At 57.7% G+C, this 13,334-nt stretch overlaps 1 protein-coding gene across 1 annotated transcript in view; it reads right to left on the reverse strand.

Moving 5' to 3' along the window:
* Nucleotides 1-1,577: 1,577 nt before the first annotated feature.
* The window catches only part of PCBP3 (poly(rC) binding protein 3), a 41,591-nt gene continuing 29,834 nt past the window's right edge, over nucleotides 1,578-13,334 (reverse strand). The window contains exons 11-13 of the mRNA XM_044675706.1: nucleotides 9,004-9,056; nucleotides 4,460-4,629; nucleotides 1,578-1,614 (exon numbers count right to left, since the gene is read on the reverse strand). Coding sequence (XP_044531641.1) covers nucleotides 1,578-1,614; nucleotides 4,460-4,629; nucleotides 9,004-9,056 — 260 coding nt within the window. The remainder of the gene's footprint in view (nucleotides 1,615-4,459; nucleotides 4,630-9,003; nucleotides 9,057-13,334) is intronic.

Raw genomic sequence — 13,334 nt, forward strand, 5'->3', positions numbered from 1 at the left:
GGAGGAAAAGGAGGGACAACAGAGAAAGGGCCAGAGGGGGGCCAGGGGCGAGGGGGCCACGGAGGGGAGGCCGACCCGCAAAAACCCGCCATTGGGACGGGCCGGGCACAGCGTGGCCATATTTTCCCGGCAAACGTGGGGTCAGCATTGAACAAAGGGGAGAGAGAAGAAGGTGGACCGGAGAGGACGGCCGAGCCATCGGCAGATGCTCTCGGCCACGACAGACGGGGCTCTCCCGGGGGACACTTCCACGCGGAGCCAAAGGCCACGGCGGGCAATCCGCGCCTGGGACGGAACCCAAAGGCAACCTCCACCGCGGCGGTTCTAGAACCGCAGCCCCTCCAGAGCAGCCGCGGGACGAGGGGCGCGACGAGGGGGCCTCCGCAGCCCGGGAGGCAGGGGAAGGGGGGGCGGAACAGAGACACAAGTCAGGGCTCGTTGGTCGCAGAGCTGCACAGACATTTATTGAGTACAAACAACAGCAAACACAGCAGGCTCACAGAGACTGGAGCATCCTGAGCTTGAGCCAAATAAATGTTCTTGAGAAGCTATTGTCTTGAGAAAGACCCCAGGGGTCCCCGGGGACCCCGATAGCATTTCGTCCCCCCCAGCCCCAGCAAATGAGTTCCCAGTTAAAAAATAAACCTGACTTTCCCCCCACTTGCTCTCGTTAATACTACAATGGCTTGTCTGGCCCCCGCCATACGGATTGGGAAAAGCCCCTTCCTGCGTGGGCGCCCGGGGAGACGTCGGGAGGCCTCCGCGGGTCCCCGCACGTCCTACTTCCAAAAGAACAAGGGAAAAGCCATGCCAGGGTTTCAGGACATGGGTTCGAGGTTAGAAGGTGAGCCGAGACAAGCAAAGGGGGGTGTGTGGGGGTGGCGGGGCGGGGGAGGCGGCAGGGAGGGGAAGTCGGAATGGAATACTGGAGAGGGGAGACATACTGCAAAGCAACCATACTTCTAGAGGACGGCTTCCATTCTAATCTATGGCCGTGGTACCGAGTGGCAACGCAAACGTGAGAACATCTAGGCTAGGCTGACGCTAAGGGATAATAAGCTTCCTTTAGAAACGGCCCGAATGGGACCACCCCACGAGGGACGGGAAAGAACCAACAGCAAACGTGCACCGAAAGCATGGACGGCCGGCCCTGGAGCAGCAGCTAAGAGCTCAGGAGCCGTCGGGGAGAGCTACAGGCTGGAGCTAGTAAAGAGGGGTGTGTGTGTGTGTGTGTGTGTGTGTGTGTGTGTGTGTGTGTGTGTATGAATGTGTGTGAGTGTGTGTGTGTGTAAGTGTGAGTGTGTGTAAGTGTGTGTGTATGATTATGTGTGTGTGTGTGTATGAATGTGTGAGTGTGAGTGTGTAAGTGTGAGTGTGTGTATGATTATGTGTGTGAGTGTGAGTGTGTGAGTGCATTATATATATATCTCTATATATATATTTGTTAGTAAAGAAAACCCCCTATATATGGATTGCGGGGAAGGGAGGACAGTCAATATACAGATTGTACAAGCTGGGTGGAGTGCCACTGGCTGGAGAGGGTCGGGTGGTGCAGAATGAAGGATGATGGGTAGAAATTAGAGCGCGCCCATTCCAGTGACCTCAGACGTCAGCCTAGAATAGACAAAGGCAAAGAGAAAAGGGAGAGGAAAGAGATTAGAAATGGAAACGCAGGCAGCCTCTGGGGCCGGGCAGCCTCTGGGGCCAGCCTCTGCCCTGCTCTCGTGCCGACTCTGGACAAGGAACAGAGCGAAGGACGGGCGAGGCCCTCGGCACGGCGGCTCTCCTCCTCTCTTCCGCACGGGCGCCTCCTCCTCGGTGTGCCTGGCACACACAACGAAGGTCAGGCTTGCGTCCACCACAACTGAGCAGGGACAAGGCCGAGCGTCGGCAGGCTTTCCGGGGAAACTCGTGGGAAGCCGACACTCCGAGGGAGCTCCAGGAAGACCACCGGACCCCGGGCTGTGATCAGGCTGTCCTGCCTCCGGAGGAGACAACCGAGGGGTTCCAGAGGACTCTCCCTGCCTCGGCATTCCGATCCCTCCCCCGTGCTATCTCAGGCCAGCACAATAGAGGGCTGCTAGCAGACGGGGTGGAGGGTGCTGGGGAGAGGGAAGGGGCAGCCCGGCAGAGGATTCCTCCGTACTGCCAGAGGAAGAGCTGCCTCAGCAGCGACCAAAACCAAACGCGCTCTGTGGCGTTTCCCAGGGCCACTGAGAAGAGATGGTTTGGGGGGAAGACCAGCGTTGGCTGTCAGACAAAGACGTGTAAACGGGACGTGGGCAAACTCAGAAGAAGGGGAAGAGATTCCCCTTTGAATGGAGAGCTTCCCACGCCACATTCCTCTGTGTCCCCCCTTAGCCTCCAGTCCTCGTGTTTGTGGTGCTCCATCCACGACAAAACAGAAAGAGAAAAGTCTAGCGAAGTTTCAGTTCCAACCCCAACAGACTCGGGGCTCGGGGAACCTAGGCCTAGTCTTAACGCTCCTGCTGTGGGACCCTGACTAAGTCCTTCTTAAACGGAAAATAAGCGCCTCTGCAAAGTGCACGGGAGGGACTCCCCAGCCTCTCGGTCTTTTTAGCTTTAAGATCCCTGAACGTTGCCCAAAGCTGGATTCTAGTGGCCAAAGGGCAACCTGGCTCACTTGTGGTGGCTTCGTTTGGGGCTCTCTTGTGCTGTCTGGATGGTGACGTGGAGAGCTGGGTCCCACCTACTCTTCCAAAGGCCCTCGATTCATTCATCGGCTCGCCATGTCTAGAAAGGTACCGTCGGGTCTCTAACTCAAAAGCTGTCGAGCAGACACAATGCTCCAGGCAGCTCAAACTACCAGAATCTCTGCCTACGAAGCAGCCGTGTTTTTCGAGAATGCCCCCCCCCCCCCCCGTGTCCGCTGAGTCACTCAGTCATCCTGCACTTCTCGTGGATTCTAGTTCTTTCAATACAAGCAATACGGGAAGGGCTCGATGGCACCTCCCAGCTGCCCAGAACACCCCACTCCTCGGCCATGCCTCATTTAGAGCCTTGGGAGGACATCCATCTTTCAGTCCTTCGAGCTGTTCAGAGAACGATGGCACTGGGGAACAGGCGATGGAGCATTGAATACTCCCCTCGCTGTTGGTTCTGGGTGTACTTTGTTCCTCCCTATTGCCATGAGCAACCGAGTGCCTCCCTCTAGACTCTTTGCACCTGGCCAGTGTCCTTGACGTAAGGTAGAAGGCTGTGCCACTCTCATGGCAGATATTGGGCAGGTGGGCATCCGCTTTCCAGGCAGACACCCACCCCCCCATCCTAGGGGAGGAGCCTCTCACTCAGCTTTTCTAGTGGCCTACTTTTGAGTGTTCTTGTTTTTGAACAGAAAATCGAAATGCTACATCTAAAGGCACAAAGAATTTTCCCAGAAACCTCTATTTAGTCGAATGACTGGAGGAAATGGAAGCTCTGACAAGGGCAGCCATTGCCAAGTTGGTGAGCTGGACCACGGACATCGGGAATATTCTTCCTGGGCTATAGCCATTGGAAAGAAGATGTCAGTCCTGGCCTCGAAATCTGGCTAGGGCTGGAGTGACCTGGGAATCTCTGGCTCCATGGTGACTACTGTGTGTGTGTGTGTGTGTGTGTGTGTGTGTGTGTGTGTGTGTGTGATAACCTAGCATCCCACTTGGAAGATGGAGGGAAATCAAGGTGGCGGGAGTGGTCTGCTGTCTGCTTAGGCAAAGAATTGATCTTTGTGGAAACGTGGCTGACTCTGGCCAGTTTCTGGAGTAGGCGTGGAGAGGGCTCAAGCGCCTCATCTGACAGAATCTTCCCTTACCTAGAGTTACTTGTGACTCAAATGGCTAGCCAATGAGGTAGAAGGCCCGGGGGCTGCAGCTTTGGCTGCAGGACACTCTTTGGGTGAAGAGGAAGATCAAGGTCTAGAAGTGAGAAGGCAATGCGGGAGAATGGAGGGACATCAGAAGGGGTAGCGGGGAACCTGTCCATGAGATTGGCTCTTAGAGATTCACTACATGAATACTAAGCTTCTGGGAAGCCGACTGGCACGCCAGGCAGGCAATGGGACTTGCCCCTGGTCTAGGCAGCCTTCCACATCAAGTCTCCATGAAAGACACATTTCAAGATTGGAAAGGGAAGCAAGCTGGATGTGGTGGCCGCCATTTACAAAGCGGCACCCGGTGTCCCTAATCAGGGCCTATCCGTTCATGATGGCAGAGAAGCTACTGATCGACAAGAGGACCGATCCAATTTTTCCACCTGCTTTGAACTGGGCCAAGTTTCAAGTCTCAAGATGTCGATTCTTTCTGCCTAAGGTACAGGGAGCTCTCCTGAACCTGGATCTTAGCCATAGGATGCTTGGTGCTAGCATATCTCATGCTTGGTTGTCCTTCGTTTAGCAGTAGCTAGCCCAGAAGCCCAGGGTGGCAAGGGGGCGATACTCAAGACTCCAGTTACCACCGCTCACCTGGCATTGATGAGGTATTGGGCAAGGCTGATGTTAGCTGGGGTTCCTGTGATGGTAATTTGGCGCTCCGATGACCCTTCTGTGGCATTGGCGATTTTGATCTGTGCTCCAGACATCTGCCGAATTTCATTGATTTTGGTCCCTTGGCGTCCGATTATGCAGCCTATTAGCTAGAAAAAAGGACGGAGGGAATTTCTTAGAGAAGAGTCTGAGGAAGTCCTCTCCTTGCCAGTAAGCAGGAGCACACGGCCACAGGCTACGGCATTGGCTGGCAAATTGACTTTGCTCTTTGAACCACTGGGAGAATTTAGTGCTCCTGAAAGGAGGCAACCCTGCCTGGAAGCCTATTGGAACAGAGGCTGCCCACTGCGCAGTCCAGCAGGTACACCCTCTGGCTCTTTCTCCTGAGCGGGCTCCCCTCTGGTTAGGACCCCGCAAGCTGGAGAACTCTTGCCAAAGGGCGAAGCCTTGTGATGTGGTCAGAATTCTTATGGCGATGGGCAGCCCAAGTCCCTTAACCCTTACTTTCACAGGGGAACCGGGTCAGAACTGACCCGGGGCTTCAGAGCTGGAAGAGTAGGGGCCGATGCCACGCTCCTGACGAAAGCTAACTTAGAGTGAGTCACACCACAGAAAGTCCCTGCCCTTTGGCTTGTGGATTTCGGCCCAATGGCGGCTCTGCTCTTCCCTCCTAGCTTTCTTTTATTCTTAACAAAAGATCAGATAAAGCATGGCAAGAGCTCACCAAGATTCTGTGGCTCTGCCGGCGTCTGTTGCCACGCTCCAGCCTCCGATCAGCCCGACGAGTGGGCAGGAGGCCAACGGAAGAAGGACTCTTCCCAGAAGCCAAGTTTAGGGAGCAGCAAGAAAGAGGAAAACATGGCAAGAAGAAGCGGAAGCCAGTGGCAGAAGAGCAGCCAGGGAAGGCCACTGGTTGGCTGGGATGGAGACAAAGCAAGTTCTCCCTTCCTGGCGAGTGTCCCATCGAAAGGAAAGCTCACCAGCCTATCTTCCTCTTGTGCTTCGACCCCACCTCAGAGGTGGTCCTCCAAGAAGAGAAAGCAGGGCATCTCCTGGTGGCCAGCTTCTTTCTAAGAACGCTGGGTGAAGTGAGCCCCTAGCACCTGCCCCCTGGTTTCTAAGATGTGGCCTCTTAAAGAACGCGGCTGCCAGGATCAAGGAAGAGCTATCTGGGCAATGCGCAGGGGCAGAGAGAAGAGCCAGGGGCCTCCCGCTACCTCTTGCTGAGGAATTTCTGAAGTTTCCTACTTGGCAGGATTAACTGTGCGAGAAGAAGAGAAGAGGCCCTTCGCTTATTACCAAAGCCAAGGGGAAGCCATGAAAGGGGGGGATTCTCCCCATCTCCCCATCCGGAGAGCTTTGGGAAATCTGGCGCGTGCCGATCTAATGACAAAGCGTAAGGCCACGTGGAAGTTCTAGCAAGAGCCCCTGCGGTAGCACCAAGCGTGAGCGTCAGGGAACGTCAGGTGGGAAGAGGGAACTAGCCTCCGAGCTCACGGAAGGGACCTTCTCCAGAGGGTTGGATTCTGTTCTTCCCTGAGGCCTTCCCATGGTCTCTGCCAGGGACACAAGGGGTAGCTGAGTCGGGCCAAGATTAGGCCTTTGCACACACCTGCTGCTGTGAACCACAGAAGGCACCTGGGGGGAATGCAGGAGGCCTGGGAGGAGCCGACAAGGAGACACGAGCTCCTCCAGGCTCTCCAGGCACCCACCCCGCAGTCAGGAGCTTCTCCTGCTGTGGCTCGTCTCTGCAAAGCTCTCCATTCCCCGGGGCCTTTTCCTTGAGCCCCGTCCAATGAACACCTGCGGAAGCTGGGTTCTCGTGGCTCTGTGGCTCTCGTAAAACTCTCTTTGACAAGGGAGACGCGGCGCTTTGCCCATTTGGCCCCTTCTTTTCTCCTTCCTTTGAATGCTCGCCCTCCGGACTGGTCCCACCAGTATGTTTCCTGGGGTCTTCGGCTCTCCACGCCTTTCCTTTCACTCCGGGGTTCGCCCTTTTTCCTTCTGGCTCCCTCCTTCCTCCTGGGGGTCTTCTGTTCGGAACCTGTGCAGAAGCTTCTCCTTCTCCTCGCCCAATGGGCAGGCCCGTCCAAAGAGCACACTGTGGTGGCTGTGGCCTCAAGTCAAGAAGACCTTAGTTCAAGTCCTGTCTTTGACAGTCATGGCTGCGGGACCCTGGGCAAATCAGTGCCTGAACCTCCCAGGGATCCAAGAGACTCTGCAAGAGGCGAATTAGTGCCGGGAGTTCCTCATTCAGGCCTTCTCCTGGACCAACAAAGTCACAGGGCAAGTGGGCAAAGAAAGGCGAGGAGGGGCAGGAGAGGAAAGGGGAGGGCAGGGGCAAAGCAAAACACAAAACAGAACATAAAAACAAAGCAAAACATGAGATCAGAGACTAGCAGCCAGCCATTCCTGCTGCCTCCCTCCTGGGACCCACAGCCTTGCCACTCTGGAAGGTCCTTCTACTGAGGCAGAACAACCCGGAGGCTATTCACAGCTATCGAAAGTGGCCCCAACCTGCCCAGGCCCCCCCAACCTGACTGTGCCAGAGCCAGGGCTTGAGACTTGGCCCTTCTTCCCGATGTGAAGCCAAGTGGCATTTGTATTCCGCTGCGCTGCGCTGTCTCTCTAGCCTTGCCCGCGGTCCCGGCATTCCTCATCGATTTCCAGAATCTCTTTTCACTCTTTAAGAACCGTTGAATTCTTTTGCTTTTGCTGAACGCAACAATTCCTGCCGCTTTCCAGCTCTGAGCCCTGGACTGTGCCAAGATGGCCGCTCTCGAAAGACAATTGGCTGATCTGAAAAGCTTTGGGGCGGATGAGTGGGAGAAGCTCAATGACTTGCCCTACTCCCCCCCCTTGGCTTCCTCCTTGAGGACCCCAATGCCCACGGCTGGAGGGGGGCTGCATCTGTGGGCGAGATGGGCTACCTTTCCGGGCACCTCCTCCTCGCTAGATGCGCCATCCAGGGAGCTTCACTGACTGCCCACGCTCACACGCGATGCCAGCAGGATTTTCCAAGGGAAACCACATCCTTGGGGCAGACAGAGCCATTCTTCGCTGAATTTTCAAGCCTTGGGAACTACACACTAGAGAACTTTGGTCAAGCTTCCCACGAGCCAACGGAAAGGTGGTCCGGCATCTCGATGGCTCCTAGTGGCTCCCTCTCCCCAGGCCCACAAGGGTGCCCCCTGCACCAAGTCAGGGCAGGGTGGGTGGGGTGGACGTGAGGACGAGCACGGCGGGTGCCCGGAGCTGGAAATGGGCCAATACCAAGGCAGACTTTGACTGATCCAAGGAGACGGAATCAGTGACAAAAGGCCGAATTCCTCAATCTGGAAGGAACCCAGAAGCCGACGATGCTTTCGTGACCTTTCAAAGGCCAAGTCTCTTGGGGTAGACTGGCCTCCTCTTGCCTTGGCATCGTCATTGCCCTCCCTCCAGCTCTCCTGGCCTTCCTTACCAGAGATCCCCAAAGGCCGATTCTCCTCGCTTGCTGCCGCTGTCGGACGAGCCTGTATAGTTCTCTTCTCCGAGTCTCTCTGTCTCAGGCTTATTCTCTTTGGCTCCGGCTCTGTTTATCTCCCCAGAGGAAAGCCTCGAGACAGATGTGGGTGGACTTCCTGACGGCTAGGGGGCTCTCGAGGAAACGGAGACTCTGCTAGCACCTGCCTGGACCTCGCCCGCTCCCCACAAGGAGAAGAGATGGGACACGGAGCAAACACGGGTGTGTGATCCCGTTAGCTGCTTGTCGGGCTCATGGACAAGAAGGAAGCTCGGGCTATTAGAACTCAGAAGCGGAAATCCTAAAGCTCTGGAGGGAAAGGGGCCTGCCTAGGTCAGTCACTTGCAGAGGGAGGCAGCCATGGAGATGGATGGCAGACGCCCAGCCCATGGCGGAGGCCTCGAGGGGAGAAGACTCGCTGAGACCTGATCACTGTCTTCCTGAAGCTCAAGGTCCAGCCCATGGAAGTGGTCTTAGGGATTGGGGAGGCAGGAGCAAGAGCAGAGGCAGGGAGCTGCGAAGATGGAAATGCGGCCTCCTAACAACTGGCCCAAAGCAGAAAGGGCAGCCTCGGGAGGCTCTGGCCTCACCTCCCTGGACTCAGGCCTGCCAAGAGCTGGGAGAGGGGGTTGTGTGGGACTCTGGGGCCACCCGGGGCCCTTCCAGCTCGAAAGGTCTGTGAAACTCCCCCCAGACGGGGAGAGGGGGCTGCCGGGCTGCCGGCGCCCTCCTTTCTGGAGTCCCTCGGCTCTCCTGCAGGCCCGGGCCTCTTTCGTGAGCACTAAATTCCCTTTCAGTGTGGCTAGAGGGGAGGGGAGGTTCCGAAGGCCAAGAAAAGGCCCGACTAAGCCAGTGGACGTCGCAGTGCTTAGCTGCAGGGTGACCCCCAGCGAGGCCCCGGCAGCCCGTGAGCCGGGGCTGGCCTCGGCCTCAGATCCAGTGCCCGACGGACTTCCCACTCGCAGGTGACCCTCCCTCACACACGGGCACACAGAGGAGTCAGAGAGGCTATACTCACATCATTGGGAATGGTGAGTTCATGAGTACTGGCCGGGGGACTGGCATCCAGACCTGGGCACAGGTAAGGGAACATGGTTACGACTTGAAGGAAAAGCACCCCTTGTCTGACACCAGGGAGGAGCAGGGCCACACACACGAGGCACACGGGGAGCCACTCGTTTACAGGGAAGAGGGCAAAGACTCACAGCAGGAGGGAGGGAGCCTAAGGCGGGGAGGGGCGGGCAGCCCTGCAGAGATTCCATGGAGACGAGCCCCGAGCCGAGGAGCTCCGTGGCCAGGCCCAGCCCGGGCCTTCGGGGACTCTTGTGGCCTCTCTGTTCCTCTCTAGAAAGCGGGAAAGCCAGGCAGAGACCATCGCCTTAACTTGGGGGGGGGCTGCCTTCTGAGCTCCCTCAGCCTCCACCACACAAGGACACAGTCGTGGAAGCTCTGAGAAGGCTCTCAGAACCTCCTGAGGAGGCCTGGGCCCAGGCCGTAGCCTACGCAGAAGAAGCCCATCAAAGGGCCCCCCGACCACAAGAACGGCCCCGGCAAGAGGGAAGCCAGAGCCGCCGGCGTGCCCGGGGGGCCGGCATCGGGCTCCCTCTCCAGGCCAAGGCAACGAGACACGGGCAAAGCTTACTCCTAGGATGTGTGCCTAGCTAACAGCCTCGCCCCGTTGTGAGCTCCATGGTATATATGGAGACAGTGGAGAAAGGAGGAGGGAAGGAGGGAGGGAGGAAGAAGAGAAGGATGAAGGAAGGAGGGAGGGAAGGACTTGGTTCAGTTTTGTGTTGGAAGTCTAGGAAGTCGAATGCCCCGGGATACAATAATCTGGCCAAGGTGCCGACTGCGCACTGCTCAAGGAATTCGGGACGTGCGCCATCTTCCCTCTTTGAATACCAAACTGATGCCTGCTCAGCCCGTCTCAAGGCCGTCGATAAACAAACGGAAACTTCTTTAATGGAGACGGCAACGAGCCTGTCCATGTCCTGCCTTTCCAAGTCAAATCTGAAATGGGAGCGAATGGCCCAAATCAGGACGGTTCTCCTTGACAGGAAGGGTCAAACAGCCTCTCGGAGAGGGTATCCCCATCCGGTACATGGCTGAAATGGTGCCAACCAAACTCCTGCCACCGTTGTGATGGGAGGAAGCCGGTTGGCCATGAGAGGCGGCCCAGGGCTTCTCAATGGCAGCGACGGTGGGGGTGTGGCTGAGCCTCAGCATCTGTGGGGTGGGAGGTCGGTGTCGTGGCTAAAAACGGCAGGATGAGGGGTTCAAGACTGTCTCGTCAAAATAAGTCTATTGGGCTGGCTGGCCTTTACTAGACTACACTGGCAGACTCCAAATGCCGGTCCCAAGGTCAGACCGAAGAACCCCAAGCCTCCACGCCCATCCCTTCTTCCTGGGGGGGCTTCGCCTCCTCCCCAAACGGCTGGGCCAGTTCCCTGCGGAATCTCGCCCAGGATCCACAAACTGCTTCTAGAAATGCCAGCGAAGCCGCCTTTCCCGCTCTCGGTGGCGTCTGGACAGTTGGCAGGTTCTGACAGTCAGAAGGTAGCTGCCAGGCACCGCGCATCGAGTCCAAGAACCAACGAGTCCTTGGCCGGAGGAGCCGGGCAGGAGGTGGAGAGGAGAGGAGGCGAACGCCACAATCCCATCTCTTCGGCCCGTTGAGGCTGTGGCCGTGGACCACAGGATTGAACGCAGACATCGACTCTGCCCAACGCCTCCTGCCACCTCGGCGCTGTTTGTGGCAATGGCGAGCCCCTCTGGAGAGGTCGTGCCTCCTGGCATTTCTGAGAGCCCGACGTCAAACTGTGGGCACGACAGTCAGCAGGAAGATCCGAGGCCAGCTCCCTTCAGGGCTCCGCCCATGTGGCAGCTCCTCCAGGAAGCCCACCCCGATCTCCCCGGCTGCTGCTAGTGTCTTCTTCCCCAATGACTTCGGGTCTGCTGTCTGTGCTTACGCTATTTCCTCCCCATAACAAGTTAACTTGGCCAGGGAGGGGCCGTTTTACGCGCCCAGAGCCCAGTGGAGTAGGTGCTTAATGGCAGAGGGACGGGGGCACAGGGGCACAGCCCCTGGCCTGACCCTAAGCCGTCTGACTCGTTGTTCTCCCACCCTGGACATCTCGGGGCCGGGGCTGACTCAGGGCACAGACGTGCTGACCCTGCCAGGGGAGCCGTCTCTAATGGGCCAGATGGCCTTTGGGCATTCTACCCAAGCCCCCTTGCTTTACAGGCTGAGGCCCAGGGAAGGAAGGGACTTGACCAAGGCCACTTGGGCAGAAAGTGGCAGAACCCCGCTCCTCTGACCCCAGCGCCCTTTTTCCTGCCTCCTCGCCCCTGCGCCTGCCCCTGGGAACAAGAATGCCATCGTTCCAAAGTCGCCTGAGGCCCGGCAGGACCACGAAGTTGGACAGGCCTCAAGCACTGACATCCAGGGACCGGCTAAGCTACATTCACAGGGGAAGAGCCCAAGACTATGGCCCTCGTTGTGGCCTTCAGGGTTGTGGCCTTCAGTGGTGGCAGAAAGACTTCCCACAGGGATGAAATCAAGGGGCCTCGGGATCCTGAAGAAAGTCGAATTTTGGAGTGCATGTGTGTGTGTGTGCGTGTGTGCGTGTGTGTGTACGTATGCAAGCGTCCACACGTGTGTGTGAGTGTACCTCAAGGTCATTCGAGTCACTGTTGGAATGGCTCTTGGAGAGCCCTTTCACTTTATGGACAGACAAACGGATGCCCTTGGCGGGAAAGGCCTCGGCCTTCCCATACTCTAGACACAGCGAGAGCCTGGGGCCACGTTACGCAGCTACTCAGATACTCTCAGACAGGCGATCCTTGTTTTGTCTCCACGGTGGAGTCCAGGCATCTCCCTCTCTGTCTGTCTGTCCACCATCTATCTGTCTCTTCATGCAGGTGGCTGTCTTGTGATCTCTAGCCACACGCCATCTCTCTGTGACTGTCCGTCTATCTCTCCATCTTCCGTCTCTCCATCCGTCTCTCCACCCGCCCTGCCGTCTCGCTTCCCCTCTCCCCACTTCCTTCCCCCGCAGCCTCCCTCCTTAGAACGTCGGCTCCTCGTTCCTGTCCGTCTCCCCACTGCCTGGCGCAGGGCCTGGGGCGTATCGGGGCTTACTAAGTGCTCGATCGATGGGTCCACACTCTGGCCAGGAGGATCCCGCTGCTCCTCGCCCGCCCATCCTGGTAGCTCTCGCCCGGGCCCTCCCACAAGTGCGTTCCGGGCCGTCTGCTCCTCCGTGCTGGAAGTCTCTCTCCACTCCTCGTGGGATCCCAGGCTGGGCACCGAGCACGCCAGAGTGCTAGTAACACGGCTGGGGGCCGAGGGCTGGCTCTGAAAACGGCCCAAGGCACTCGTGGGCAGAGGGGTGGATGGAGGCGCAGCCGTGGAGGCTCAGGGACGAGCCTGTCAGCAGGCCGGGCTCCTCAGGCCCAGTGTTCAGCCCTGTCTGTCGTGGCTGCTTGCATAAGGCAGGCTTCCATTGTCCCACCTGGAGCGCCATCACAAGTGAGCTTTCAGAAATGTTTCCACGAATGGCATCCACGTCCTAATCCGCTCCCAGAGGCCGTCTGGTTCAGGCGGGGGCATGGCCTGGCCATCTTCCTCGGGCCTCACAGCTGACGCCAAACCTGGGGACCCGGCCCCGCCGTCGAGTCTGCTCACAGCCACGAGCTCACTCGTCCAAGGGGCCCCAGTGGGAAATGCTTAGCACAGCCCGAGGCGGTGGCCCCGGGAAGACCAGCCAATGTTCCCCCAACAAGCTAATGAGGAGGGTTCCAGAGGGCCACGTTCTCACTTCAACTCTCCTGCTTCCTAGCTCTGTGTGACCTTGGGCAAGTCCCTACCTCTGTGAAATGGGGATAATGCCATCCTTAGGACCTGCATGGCGGGCTTCTCGGGGGGCATCGTGGAACAGTGGTGAGAGTGCTGACCTCAGAGCCCCAGGGCCCGAGCTGGGATCCCAGGCCTTCCACTGACTCCTGCTGACCTGGAACGAGTCCCTTTCCCTCCCTGGGCCTCAGTTTCCTCCTCTATAGAAGAAGGGGCTGGACTAGATGTCCTGTGAGGTCCTGCCCACCTCTGACTGAATGAAAGCTCTCTGTACATGGTAAAGCACTGGGGAAAACGAGGGAGCGACTGGCATTCTCTGGAGAGATTGTACAAGGTGCTGCCTCACTCATGACATGGATGACTGGGGAGCCTCCATGTGGACGTGCAGGGAAGACACTCCCTAGCAGAGACGGCCTTGGGCCCAGCCCCCTCAGTCAGTGACCCAACAGAGGCTCCTTCCAGTAAGAACTGGGAGTTTCCATATTCCAACCACG

This window comes from Gracilinanus agilis, chromosome 4 (assembly GCF_016433145.1).
Source record: "Gracilinanus agilis isolate LMUSP501 chromosome 4, AgileGrace, whole genome shotgun sequence".
NCBI lineage: Eukaryota > Metazoa > Chordata > Mammalia > Didelphimorphia > Didelphidae > Gracilinanus > Gracilinanus agilis.